Source organism: Anarhichas minor, unplaced genomic scaffold (assembly GCF_050575085.1).
Source record: "Anarhichas minor isolate MPS153535 unplaced genomic scaffold, ASM5057508v1 ptg000058l, whole genome shotgun sequence".
Classification (NCBI taxonomy): domain Eukaryota; kingdom Metazoa; phylum Chordata; class Actinopteri; order Perciformes; family Anarhichadidae; genus Anarhichas; species Anarhichas minor.
In genome coordinates this window covers 10320034-10333939 of record NW_027466504.1, presented here as the reverse complement: position 1 = coordinate 10333939, position 13906 = coordinate 10320034, and the positions used below count along the sequence as shown (strand labels likewise).

At 43.7% G+C, this 13906-nt stretch overlaps 1 protein-coding gene across 1 annotated transcript; it reads right to left on the bottom strand.

Moving 5' to 3' along the window:
- Nucleotides 1–363: 363 nt before the first annotated feature.
- ppp1r21 (protein phosphatase 1, regulatory subunit 21) lies at nt 364–12829 on the bottom strand. The gene is made up of 22 exons (XM_076076935.1): nt 12223–12829; nt 10930–10998; nt 9963–10109; nt 9672–9773; nt 9397–9561; nt 9232–9290; nt 8941–9035; nt 8685–8737; nt 7557–7706; nt 7362–7463; nt 7173–7261; nt 6934–7070; nt 6563–6655; nt 6081–6208; nt 5312–5461; nt 4596–4688; nt 3931–4185; nt 3691–3726; nt 3467–3583; nt 2757–2855; nt 2537–2665; nt 364–1901 (listed from the first exon to the last, which is right to left on the bottom strand). The coding sequence occupies exons 1-22, from the start codon at nt 12280–12282 to the stop codon at nt 1872–1874; spliced, it is 2358 nt and encodes a 785-aa protein (XP_075933050.1). The 5' UTR covers nt 12283–12829; the 3' UTR covers nt 364–1871.
- Nucleotides 12830–13906: the final 1077 nt, after the last annotated feature.

Here is a 13906-nt window from a genome sequence, read left to right as displayed (position 1 = left end):
GGATATTTCAGCCGGCCACTTTTCCACCACTCTGTGCTTCTTGAATGGCAAAAATGCAAAATACCAAATTTGTATCACCGTCATCACTATAGGCCAAAAGCTCTTGAATGCACAAATAACATGACACAACATGGTTTTCCTTCCAAATAAAGTGACGGAATCAAACAGTAATCTTTCAGTCCTCACATGTCTAGTTCAGTGGTGCTGCCTCATTTCCCCGTGGTTAGGGTGTGTTATGGGCCGCTTTGTTTGTTTTTAATTACAGGCAATTTAAAATCCCAGTTTCCTCCAACTCCCAGAAATGCAGCAGGAAAAGATACAACAGGATCATCGATAGCAAGGAGACTCTGAATACATGAAGCATTTAAATGTTGAACAAGCTTTTTATTTTGTTTCACATGTTTATATGTGCTTTTGAAGAGGTTACATTGTGAGAATACAAGTGTTATTGTTCTTTAAAAAAAAAAAAAATCAGTTTATTGGTAAATCTTTCATGATGAAACAGTTTGCTGGCAGGTGTAGACTGGTGAACGGGGGTTGGAATGAACTGCTCATAACCACTGCTGGGCTTTTCTTTCCTTTTCCTCATGTCACTACGCGCCAAAGAACTTTGTACTTTACTGTAAACTTCAACTGCACCCTTCCGTGACTCATGCATCCGGTTATCTAAGCACCAGTTGCATTGTGGGTCAACCCCTCCATATGACACTTCCCCATTATCTAACCTTACAGGAGAAAAACCAGCTGAAGACTCAGTTTTCCAAATTTGGGAGAAAACCTCTGAATAAATGCCTTTGTATATATATATATATTAGAAATTATACAGTACAATTATATCATGATTTCAAATGAGTGTATATTCACATTAACCCTTTTTGTGCATACATATTACAACATGAATTTAGAGACTGCTGTGCCACACCAGGCTTCTGAGTGCACATCCACACTTACTTTGGTGAAAAAAAACGACTATTGTTACAACTTCACAGAGACAGACTGACACCATTTTACGAGCTCCGACTTGTCCATCCCACCCTTTCTCGTCTAGGTAAACGCAGTTAATCAGTGCTTCAAGGCAGACGTTTCTTCTCACCTTTTCTCCACTCTCACAGGACTGGACAACTTACAAAATGAGGAATGAATTCAAGTTTGTCTTTGTTAGTTCCTCATTCCGGTTTTAAAGCCCTTCTTTACAGAAGCTCTTGATTGTATTGTGCTGCATGTACACATACAGGCCCGTGGAATCACTTGCGAAAAATAATCTCTAATTTGATGTAAAACTAAATAATAAAATGTCAACGGTGTAAATCGATACTCGCGTGTTGTGAAGCCTGGTGCCACAGTCACACATACAGCCACACCAACGTTTACTCTGCTCCCACAGAGAAGCAGTAAGAGCGCAGTTTCATTTTCTTTTACACGTACGTTTAAAGCAGGGAAAGCACACACGCAGTTCAACAGGGTTTGGTCTTCAAGTCTTGACTTCAGTGAGCGTTGCCAACTTCGACTGTTCCCACTGTTTATCTTCCTCTGTCCCTTTTTTTTGGGGGGGGAACAGGGGATGTTTCTCCCACTCTGCTTTGGCCAAAAAGGTCAAGCAGCAGCTTCTTGTACAGTTTCAGTAAAGCATTTGTTGCAACTCGTGGTGTGTTATAACGGTGCTGTGACAAGGAAAAGGGTCAAAAACAAAGAGAAGCTTCTTCAGTCAAACATGTTCAAGCCTCCATACGAGTTTGTGTTGCCACTGCCTGACAGTGGAGGGATCTGAGGCTCGTGTAGTCGTCCTGTGGTTTGGTGACAGTGCTGGGAGGCTCCACAGACCAGATCTTCTCTCACGGTGCCAAAATGGAGCCAGAGTTTAGAGGGCAGCTCTAGCGACCTTTGTTCTTTTTTGCATTTCCCTAAAGAAAACGGAAAACAAGAGAAAACACAAGCTCACTTCTGCAAAGAAACAATCAAGTTGTTTCCAGATGTGGCACAAAACTTTAAGAACGGTGTTGCGTTTAAGTGCAGCAAGTTAAGATCGCTCAGATTTGCTCTACAGTCCGTTTCAAAAATCTAAAAACATGCTGAGGCTGGTCTCTCGCCTTCAAGAGAAAAATCACTACCTGTAACTCACAAACATGTTCTGTCCTGCAACTTCCCAACACACGGCCATCTGCGTGCACACAAGCAGGAACATGCGCGCTTAAAAAAAAGAAAACGGGCCTCCCCATTTCTGCTGCCTTAGCTTAACGACTTCTTCAGATGGCTCCAGCAGGTGCTTTTCCCATCAGGCCCCCCGATGGCAACCACAATACCGCCGATGACCTCACGGTTCACCTCATAACTGACAGAATCTTTACAATGTCACATTTCACCGCCAAACCTGAAATGATCCTTCACGCTCCCTGAAGCCACTGGATTTATTTATCTTTTTATCACCACTCTTCAATGACGGAGCTCTTAAGATTTATTCATATGGAGACTGACGGCATGAGACAGCTGAAAAGCAAGAAGAATAAAAAGCGGACACAAGGACAGGAAGGCGTCGTACCTTGCTGCCCAGCTTGAGCGTGTCGATTTCCTCCCTCTGCTTGCTCAAAGTCTCGTTCATACTACACAGGTGGTCGCTCATCATGCTGAGCTGGTCTTCGTAGCTCCTCTTCGTTGTAGTCAGCTCGTCCTGTAGGCGAGACACCACAGTTACAATGAGCAGGAGGCTGCCGTCTACACTTAGGACAGGAAGCTCTTTGGTAATGGCTCCGTCTTTTTACCTGCAAGCGTGTGACGTTCTGATTCGCCAGTTTGACCTCCTCGCTCAGAGTCTCCCGGGATTTCTCTGCAATGGCTAATCTCTTGGCCAAAGCTCGACACTAGAAAGAGGGGAGAAGGAGAGTGAACAACGGCATGTCTGGCGTACTTAACAGATCTTTTTCTAAAAGCTGAAAAGAAGGGAGATATTTCTCAGAGTAATGGGGATATTTGAGGACGGTGCCAAAGTTTTTTTTTTAAAAGTGACAGTTTAATTCCAGAGACACCGACTCGAGATCAGGTGCGTTGCTGTTGCTACGATACAAAATGTTGATGACTGACATACCGGCTAATCACAACCCGACCGGATGTCACTTAGAGAAGAATCTACATTCAGATCAAGCTTCAGCGTAACGCTAAAAATATAAGGTGCCAGTTTCTCACTTGGTGATAATGAATCTCAAAAAAACATTTCCAGAGCACAAAGAGGAAAGAAAAGAGAAACAAGGTTAACTTCCTGGTTCAGTGTCTTTGCCCTCCGTCTCTCAAATTAAAGAAGCAGACAAAAATAGTACACACGAGGGAGCAGGGCAAGTCACTGCTCTGCACTGAATGCATTTGGTTGTAAGAGTTTTTCCATATCTCTTCCCAGATGACATGCAATGTTAGGGAGGCTGTGCGCGATGAAAAGGTCAGTTCTTTGCTGTGACAAGCAGTGCAGTTAGGGCTTCACCTCGGAATGAAAATGCACAGCTTTGCTGTCTGAAATCTGGAGCTGGGTGGTGAGCTCTCCCACTCTGGCCATGTAGTGAGTCTTTATCAGCTGCTCCCGGGACTCCTCGTCTCCCCCCTGCAAAAAACACACACACACACACACAGACACAACAGCCAACTAGATCAGACTTGTTTCCTTCTGGAATTTAAATATGTCAATTGGTTAAATCTGTGACAACTCACGTGCTCAACTGTCGGTGTTGTGCACAGCATGCCAACCTGGAGACAAGGCAAAAGAGAGAAACACGTCAGGAGCTCGATCATAGACCGGATGTTATTGCAAGAGACAATAAGAGTAAAAGCTAAAACACGAGCCGTACAGAGACCAGTGAGTTAAGCTGCCCTGGATTGTGACTGCACTGTGAACTCTGCACCGACTTGCTCAAACAACAGTATTCTTCTATTCTGCAACAGTGTCTGTACCAGGCTGGTGCACAGCGCAGACTCTCTCCCCTCAGCCTGCTGCTCTTCCTCCGCTTCCTCGTGGCTTTCTGAGAGCGTGCCGGCTGCAGCTGGTTGCGAGTTTGGACTCCCCCCCAGAGCTGCTGCGAGCTGCGCTTCCAGGTCCGCAATGCGCTGGTTCTCCTTTTCCAACCGCACCTTCCCCAGCTGGGCCTCCAGGAGCCAGTGCTCCTTCTCCTGCTCCAGCCGAGCAATCTTCTCCTGGCTCTGATGCACCTGCAGGGACGAGAGAGGAGAGAGGACAGTGAGCCGATGAGGTAGGTCAAGACATTTATTAAAACACTTTTTAATAACAGAAAAGGTGTGAAAGATGAGGTCCTGTGGTCTTTTCATGTCATTGTTATGAGCAACTCTTCCATATCCCCGTCTTTCTCAGAAACCACTGACGGTGCTGTTCTGCAGTCACAACAAACATAATTGCGTGTGGAACCATTTTGGGCTTAACCTCCATGTTATTACATCACCGTCTCTAAGGCAACCACACCTGGCTGGCACAATGACTCACACATGGTCTAATTGTCCACATAACACTGGGTGTCTCTTTGGAAAAAAACAATCTTTTAATTTATGCACTTTCAATCGACAAAAATGGTTTACAGAAAGACATTTGGAGCCGAGTGTCCTACCTGCTGGGTGAGACCTTCTCTGCTCTCGGTGGAGCTGGTGAGTACACGGCGGTTTGACAGAGCGTCTCTGTATGGAACGGACTGCGGCCTGCCCTGGGAAAAGAAACAGGAAGTATAGTGGAAAAGCGGTCATTTATAAATAAAAATCTCTTCTTTTACTGCAGCAGTGTTTGACAGTCTGTCGCACTAAGTCCTGGTTCTGGTTCTCTTGGGCCTCCCTTCCCCTCGAGCAGGACCGGCATTTCGGCCTGGGCCTTCCGCAGCGTGCCGTCGGTGTTGTTCGACTGCAGTAAAATGTGGCAGTAAAACCGGACCTGGGTCTGTCCATGATTTCATGCCGACCCGATAGCACCGATGACGGGCATTATTAATAATAACTATATAGAAACAGCAAATCTTCTCGCTGATGATCTTGTTTACTCATGTAGGTCATAGAGACGCATCAGTATTAAATTGAGACCATTTCAAATGAAAATAAAAATTAAAAATTAAAGCAAAGCAAAAACAAGAAAAAAATGGCAAAAGAAGAGAATTAAAACCAGAGGAAAAGTATGAAATATTCACAAATTCACAGATTAAAAAGACGTTACAGATATCGGCTTTGTAATCTCAATGGGCACAATATTCCAGAGTCTGGGGCTTTAACTGCAAAGGCTGGGTCACTCTATCCTGAGCAAAGACCTGGAGATAAGCATTCGATTGGAGCGGATACTGACCTGTTTGATAGCATGTATATAGGCTGCTGCTTTCTTTTTGTTGGCTAGCATACTCTCTGCCTGCAAAGGGTTGAGTGCTACTGTGCTGCCTCTTGGACTGTAGCCCGATGACGTGAAGAAGTCCAAGTTGTTGCTGAAGAAGGTGGCAATCTGCAACAAAACAGTGGCATAATGTCTCGTATCATTCAAAATCAGAGAGATCCTCGCAGCCTCCTTATTTAAAGAAACACTAATTACGCCCGCATGTCTCAATGCAGATACTCAGCATTCTGTTTCGCCTCCAATTAACCAGTGTGTTTACGACAGAGATTATCAGACCACCAAGCGTCTAGGATGATAAACGTCGGAGCAATTAAGCTTTCGCCTGCAGAGATGATCACTCTCAAAGCGCAGCTCACTCCACACATCACATGCCAGCGTGGTATTCAGAGCGGCAACCCACCGGACTGTGCCGCCCATCAGCAGACACACCTCAGCCAACGCTTCACTTGATTCACAAAGAGAAATCTGGGTTTCCCCCCCCCCCCCCCCCCCTTTACTCTGACTGGGGAGCAGCTGTACACACTGCGAGTTGGACGGTATCTTTGAACATTTAACGGCTGCCCACCTGAGTCCTGTCGTTCTGCGGTGACAAAAACTACCGATTCCAGTTGCAGTGAAATCTCACCGCTACTTGCAATTAAGCTTTTTGTGCTTCACATCAGCAACAAATAGCATGCGGTATAGGGGACAATAAACCTGGCTGCAGCCTGCCCCCTGTTGGCCATACCTTGCCGGTGCTGCTGGTCAGAGAGCCCAAAGATCCCAGCAGGCACTCTGTGGTGGTGCAGAGCTTCTGGGTGATGGTGGGGAGCTCCTGCTCAAAGCTGGCCTTCTGGTTATAGTGCTTTGATATCTCTGGACACGGGGGGAGGGGGGACACAGAACAGCAGGGGAGAGCATTTACAGCATCTGTTGGCTCGATGCGATTGCATTTCATATCGTAAAACTGCATGACTTTAATGTCTGTTTGACCACAATCACTGTCCCCACAAGTACCAAGACAAAGATCCTCATTTCCACTCAGCCAATGTGTCACCTGAGAGCACGAAATTATACTTCCATGTCCCATCGCAGTGTGGTAGGCGCTTTTTGAATGGCAACAGCAGCGAGGTGGATACGTGAGGGAATCGCTGTGCTGCAACACACTGGTTGTGAATGGCTGCGGATAAAAAAAATAAAAAAATAAAAAAGGCTGGCGGTGCTGCTCACCTTTAATGACATCATGAAGACTGTGTAGGCAGGCGGCCAGCTGGGTGAAGACAGCCGAGGTGCTGCTCTGTGGCATGGCATCCTGCCGAACACCTGAGAAACATCGCACACATTTGTAAAACAAGCATATCGGATCACTTCACAGCAGCAACCGGTCTTTCCATAAATACAAGCTACTTTAAAATACTGCCACCGTTTCTTCTTTTTTTTGTAACCATTTAAATTTGAATGTTACTTTTCTAATCCAGCATTAACTGTGATAGTGGACAGAACGTATCAAATGTTCACCGGGTCCTGAGTAAAGCTCAGGGCCTGACCTGCTAAAAGCTAAAACAAGTCCCGCCCTCAATGCTTTATCACTGTTGACCTACTGGGTAAGGCCAAAAGCTTAATGTAGCTCTGCAGCTTCTCGAACACAGAAGTCACTCTCTTCATGTCACTCTGCAACTCCTGGTTTTTCGCAATCAGGGCAGCGGTGCAGAGAGGTGCGTTGCACTCTTCTTCTAGGCTGAAAAGAGAGGAGAAGATCAATAAAGCCTTGCTCTCACATTTTTACACAAACCCCCCCCCCCACACACACACACACACACACACACACAGAAGCACTGACCTTTTCAGCTGGTAGGGAAGAATCTTTAGCAGGAAGCCGGTGTATGAGGAGAAATTATCAGCAAAGCCCTTCAGCTTGACCACAGTCTCCTTCAAGTCAAGAAAACAAAAGGACACAGCTGGTGGTTGGCTGTAAGCGAGCATCGTGAACGAGCCCTCACAGTGTCCCTGTCCAAAAAACCCCACTCACCAGTACTGTGACGGTGTCCTCTGTGATGCTTTGGTGTAGCTGTAGAAAGCCATCCTCCAGGGGGCGCACATAGGCTGCATTCTCATGGAGATACTGAGAAAACTATGTAGACAAGAGGAATCATGCAGTTAAGCTCGTCTTCTATTGTTGACGTAAATGTACATCTGTTATATGATGATCTGTCGGCGGCCTCACCTTCTGGTTTAGGGGGGAGATGGGCTCAATGGAGGAGTCCAGGGGATAGATGTGCACTCTCTGTTCTGTGTACGAGTGGAAGTTCAGCAGAGCCGCCACCAGGTCCTGAATGAAGCTCAGGGCCTGACCCGCCACGTCCCGGGCTTTAAGCTGAAACCACAGGAAGAGCACACTCTGTTTTAATGGGGGAACAAATGTGTGACATATGGTATCAAATGTATTTCTGCCAAACAATTAGGTGATTAATTGATGAGTCAATCTAAAAGACAATTAATCTGCGACTATTTTGATAACCGATTCATAATTTATGATCAGCAGATGATTTAGCATCCCGCTGAGAGCGACGGAGACGAGGAAGAACGGTTCAAGTCGAACCGCAACGAAGAAGACGAGCGGGTTCTGAAGATATCAGAGAAAGAGGAATCCAGCGAGAGATGGAAGAGTGAGATTCAACGAACTACAATCATCCAACCAGATGCAGACGTTCAAAGAGGAACAGCGGTCTGCCCATCAGAGCCGTCAGGTGAAACAACACCATACCCAGATGTTGCCACATGAAATAATCTTAGATAGAAATATCTTAGACCTAATGATCATTATCGTTATTCATTGTACTGCTCGTCATATTCATTCAATATTTTTGTCGATCTTTTTGTTTATTCATTTATTTTCTGTTTAGTAGTTTAGTTGTGTAGTTAGTCTAATAAATGTTCCATTAATAAATAACTTAATCATTTGATTTGTGTGTATATGAAATAATAATAGGTCTCTGTACACTTTGAGAAGGACTCCGTAGCAACCCTGAGATTAAGATTGAATTGGTTAATATCAAATCTTGAAGTTTTACCTATTTTTCCAAAATTGGGTGGCGTCCAAAATTGAATCTTCTTTTAAATTCTGTTAGTTAAACTAGATGTGGCTCATGGCGTAAGCTGAGTGCCATCATTCCTTTATACTAATGTTTGGGTTTATAGCTTATAATTGAATTATTAATAATAATTACATATCTTGATATTAATTAACTATTATTTATTAGATCTGCTACCAGCAACAAGGCTACACTTTTATCCAATGGAATGCATGTGCACTCTAAACCAATCTAAAAATGGGCTTTGTCTTCTCCCTCACCTGGTGCCTTCGGTTGTGTGGTGGCACATTTAGGCTGTTGTAGTCACCAAATTCTGCAGAGTAGAAGAGAAAGGCAGTCAGACCGGAGCAGAACTTTATTAACACGACAAATATAGCTTTAGTAGTTCAGCCTCCTGCCTCATAGCGTGCAATATTACAGTTTGGTGCGTTTACTCCTGGGCAGACGTGAATGTTCTCAAATAGATGTCTGCTCTATGGCCCATCATGTTTGTCCAAGTGGCTCAGAGATACTCACTGGTGTCATTGAAGGGCACTTTCTCCTGGATAACACTGCTGCTTTGTTTCACCTGTCTGTTCAGCTCGGACTGGCACCGCCTCAACTGCTGCTGGCTGCAGAAAGAGAACAAAAAAACAACAACAGATGAAATGATGCATTTTACTTAGAATGCTGGTACGTGATAGTTTCACAGGTCTTTTTTTAACACTGATGTAGTGTTTTTTTTTTGCATGAATCCACTTCTGGTTCTCTGACACCACATTGGTGGATTAAATCTTTCTCAAACCGTGAATAAAAAGAATGATGTACCACTCTTCTGTTCGCATTCTGCACTCTTTGGCTTCCCTCTCCAGAGTCTGAGCTTTCACCTGTCAGAAGACAAAACAAAAATACACACATTGTAATAAACTTCCGTAAAACTTAAAATGACATAATGTACATCCTCCTCCTCCTCTTCCTCCTCCTCCTCCTCACCTCTAAGCGAGCCTTGTCACTCTGCAGACGGTCGATTGTTTCCATGTACTTGGTGGTGAGTCCGTCCACAACAGCCTGGTGCTGCCCGGAGTCTGTTTCCAGCTCCTGTAGTCGAGTCGTCAGCTCAGCCTCCTGCTTCCTGTGATGCTCGTCTGCTTCATAGAACTAATGCGGAGACGGCAGAAAACACACCCATCACATGCACGGCCCCACCAGCACATCAACCTTATATACAGAGCAATGAAAGACCGATCTAAAACAACGCGGCCGCTTACTTGGATGTGAAGTCGCTCATTTTCTTCGATCTTTTTCTGCAGGTCCTCGTCAAAAACACTCTGAGTCTCCAGGCCGTGCTGTGACGGAGAGTCTGCTTTGCTCTGGAGGAGGTAGAGGTAGTGTTAATTGTGATCTTCTGGCACTACAAAGATTAGGGTTTAATGATAATCATTATTGAGTTGGTGAATTTCATAATCACTCGTGCTTTTTGCTATTTCCTGTCCACATGAGTACATCCCGTTCCCTCTACCCAACTGTGTGGCCTCTCCCTTATTTCCCCTCGTGTTCACCTTCCCCTTTTTGCCCTTGGATTCACTGACAGCGAGCTCCTCTTGGAGCAGCTCCACCCTTTTGGCCAGCTGTTGGTTCCTGAAGCTGAGACTGTCCATCTCCTGCTCCTGCTTCCTAAGGCTCTGGTCCCTCTGCTTGAGCTGCTCCTGAGGAGGATAATGACAAACACATGTCAGCGTATCAACGTGCGGTACATTTCTTCACACCAAACAGCACACTGAGCAAATCACTAAATCGTGATAATATTATCAAGGAAATTCTGTCATGAGAGAGATTTGATGATGATTTTTCCAGAAAAGCTTCAAGTTTTCATTTGAGCAACAAACCAAAACCGCTCATGACTTTGTGGGAGAGACAGTTGGTCCAGACCCTCGTGGAGGGCTGGTGCCTGAAAGTTGGAGTCAATTTTGTCACAAACTGTGCAGCGTAGCAAAGTGCCAGACTGGACTGAAATAAAAATAATACTGCACTCGTGTAGAGCGTATTGTTCAGGACGACAGAAACCAACAAATGAAACAATCCAGAACAACAGCTGAGAAGCTTCTGATGGTTCAGCTGGCCGTTTATGCCCCACCTGGCAGAGAAAGAGGCCGAACCAGAGGCCGAAGCATAGGGCTCAGGTATTTTATTAACTTCACTTTCACAATGTCAATCTATGCAAAGCTGATATAAATAAAAAGGTTCCTGGCAAATATGGCGAAGCTGACATTGTGCAAGACAAGCAACACTGCAATAAGTACTCGTAAGATTAGGTGAACATCTGGATTTGTTTAGCAAATACAAAAATGTTGTTATTTACAACACTTCTCATTTAGACCTAAAGATTAACATGGCAACCTGATGATGGATCACACAGTTCATAATATGATCTGGAATCTCCAAAGCATTATAGTTGTGGCTTAATTATTAAGCCTGCATCAGGAGTAAATCATAATTAGGATTTTCTGTTGTTCTGAGTCACTTTACCTTAAATGAGGCGGAGTTGGCCTGTTCATCTACAACTGCCTTCTTTAGCACCTGGTTCTGGGCACGGAGCTGTCAGAGAAAAAACAGAGGATGAGACATAAGTTCAACATATGTATACATTTAATGTATGTCTTATATCTCAATATATACCAAATATCAGTGGTATATATTGAGATGCAAAGGAAGTTTTCAAATAAATAACATGTATGCTTAAAACACGTTTATCTTTACACAGAAAATCTCTGTCATATGCTTGTGTGAGGTTGCTGTTTATTCAGCCAACTCTGCCGAACACGAAGAGAAAAGTCACTAAAATAATTAAAACTCCGCGCTCTTCACTGAATGGCTCGTGGCCTTTAAACACAAACTTAACTAAGCATAACAGCAGTGTGTGTGTGTGTGTGTGTGTGTGTGTGTGTGTGTGACAGCTGCATAGTCAGCACTTCCTGAGCAGGATATGGTGCTTGGCTAACGGGGAGATAGAGTCAAACAGGAAGCAGCACAAACTCCCCGTGCTGTCAGCTGACACAGAAACAAAGGGCGCAAACAGCAAAGAGAGAAAACGCAGACTCACAGGCTTTACTGTCACTAGTTAACACATTAACCACATGTTGATAACTTGAACGCAGTGTGATCTTTAGCTGTTCAGTGTGTCACATTCAAGCTTAAACACCACACGAGAACCATCATCCTAAAACACCTGGTCTTGTGCTTTATCACAATATGAAATCAGTGTACACATACGTTTACACCTCTACCTATACCTACAGTACCGTGTCCAGTCTTTGTTCACACTGTGTCAGAGAGTCCTGTTGATTCAATTGTTTGGTGCATTTTGTAGTTTGCAGTTTTTTGCGTGTTGCATTCTATTGTATTATACTTATAGGTCCAAGTCTAAGAAAATACAATTCAACTCCACCACAAAGTGCATCTCCAAAAATGATCAAATCAACAGCTCTTTAAAACAATAGAACCTTCATGAAGATGGGATGTATAAGGTATTGTATTAACTAGTTTATACAATGTATTCGTTTCAGATACGTGTAATTAACTCAATGTTGAGTGCAATTCCGTGCACTGACCAGAGCTCTGCATGTTTAGCTTCAACTATGGATCGCACTCCAGTAAAGCCCAGTCTCGTATATGAGTAAATACGTTTAGGTAGCATTCGTCATTGATTACAGGTGCATATTGATACAGCATTAGAAGGTGGCTAATGCTAATGCTTCTGAGTTGCAGCCTTGTCAGTAGTTCAGCTAACTGTGTATTTAACAATAACATTAAATGTTTTACCTTGGAGTACTCCTGTGCCAGCTTGCTGTATTTTGTCTGGAGGTCTGTAACGTTAGCCATTGTCGTTGGACACGTTCACGTTATCGATAAAACGTTGACGCTAGTAAACGGTATCCTCGCTAGCTGATGTGTGTACAGTTAGCTTGTACTCTGGTGAGCTAGTTCACAGTTCTCATTCAGGACTTCAGGGCGGCTTGTTCCGTTACTTTGATAAACTAACCTAGAAAGCATTGTCACAGAGGGACGGACGTGAGTCCCGGTGAAAGAAGTGGTCGGTGGTCATCTGATTTACGCTAATTTCTAAAGCCGGATGTTATTCCGACTTGACAGCAACGGTTTTTTTAAGTTAGCACTATCGCCGGTAGCCTGCTAGCTAGCTGACTGTCTTAGCCAACAGCTAACTAGCTTGTAGCAAAACAAATCCCGACACCGAGTAACACATGTAGGTCATAACACGTGACAGCAGCCGTATAACACGCTGCGTCCGCAGATCCTATTACCGAGTGAGTGTATCTGCTGCTAAGCTAATCAAACAAGCATTGACAGCCATTCATCTGAAGGAATACATTCATTCTCTAAGAAGCAAATAGCTTCCTCCAACGAGACTCAAGCTCAGAGGTCAGAGGTCAGGAAATAGAAAAGGGGTGAGCTGGTGTAAACAGTGCGCCCTCTAGCGTTTGAATGAAGAGCAAATTAGATGGACAGACAGAGACAGATAAATAGACAGACAGACAGATATATAGACAGACAGACATATAAATAGACAGACAGACAGACAAACAGATAAATAGACAGACAGACAGACATATAAATAGACAGACAGACAGAGAGAGAGATAAATAGACAGACAGACAGACAGACAGATATATAGACAGACAGACAGACATATAAATAGACAGACAGACAGACAAACATAAATAGACAGACAGACAGATAGACATATAAATAGACAGACAGACAGATAAATAGACAGAGAGACAGACAGACGGACAGACAGTTCTTCATAATGAGTACTTTTTGTGTTTTTGTATACTTGATAACTTATGTACTTTGACTTGTAAAACTGTATATTTGACTTAATAATAAAGTATTTAATAATAAAGTATTTCAACACTGGCATTACTAAATATATTATATTGATTAGTGTGAGAGAAAATAGAGATAATATTATCTATGAACATCCTTTCCTCTCCGTGTAACTAGAACTAAGTGCAGTGACGTCACAGCTGAATTATTTACTGCTGGCTTTGAGTGTGGTATGTGTTGCATTAACAAAAACAAGGTCAGAAATCACAAGCGGGTTGTATCTTCTGTGAAAGACCCTTTAAAACGCACATGACCTGGTTTAGACTAGAAGTGAAATGACATGTTGCTAATGCAGCCATCGCAGCTCAAATCCTACAAGATTAATTTCACCTAATCCATAATAATCTCTTTAGATGTATTTCTCCACATACTATAACCATTTTCTTCTCATTTCTAAAGAAGTTATAACTGCCGACTTCTTATTTTATCAGCTGTTAAAATTGATAACGGGAAAATATTCACAAAAAGGCTCATTTGCTTGAATGTTTTGCATCAAAGAAAGACGTTTCCTCTGCTGCTGCTCCACTATTCCCGATCAGGCAAAAACACAAACTCTGACACGCACACCGCAGCCAGTGGCTCCAGCATTGTCTGGTTG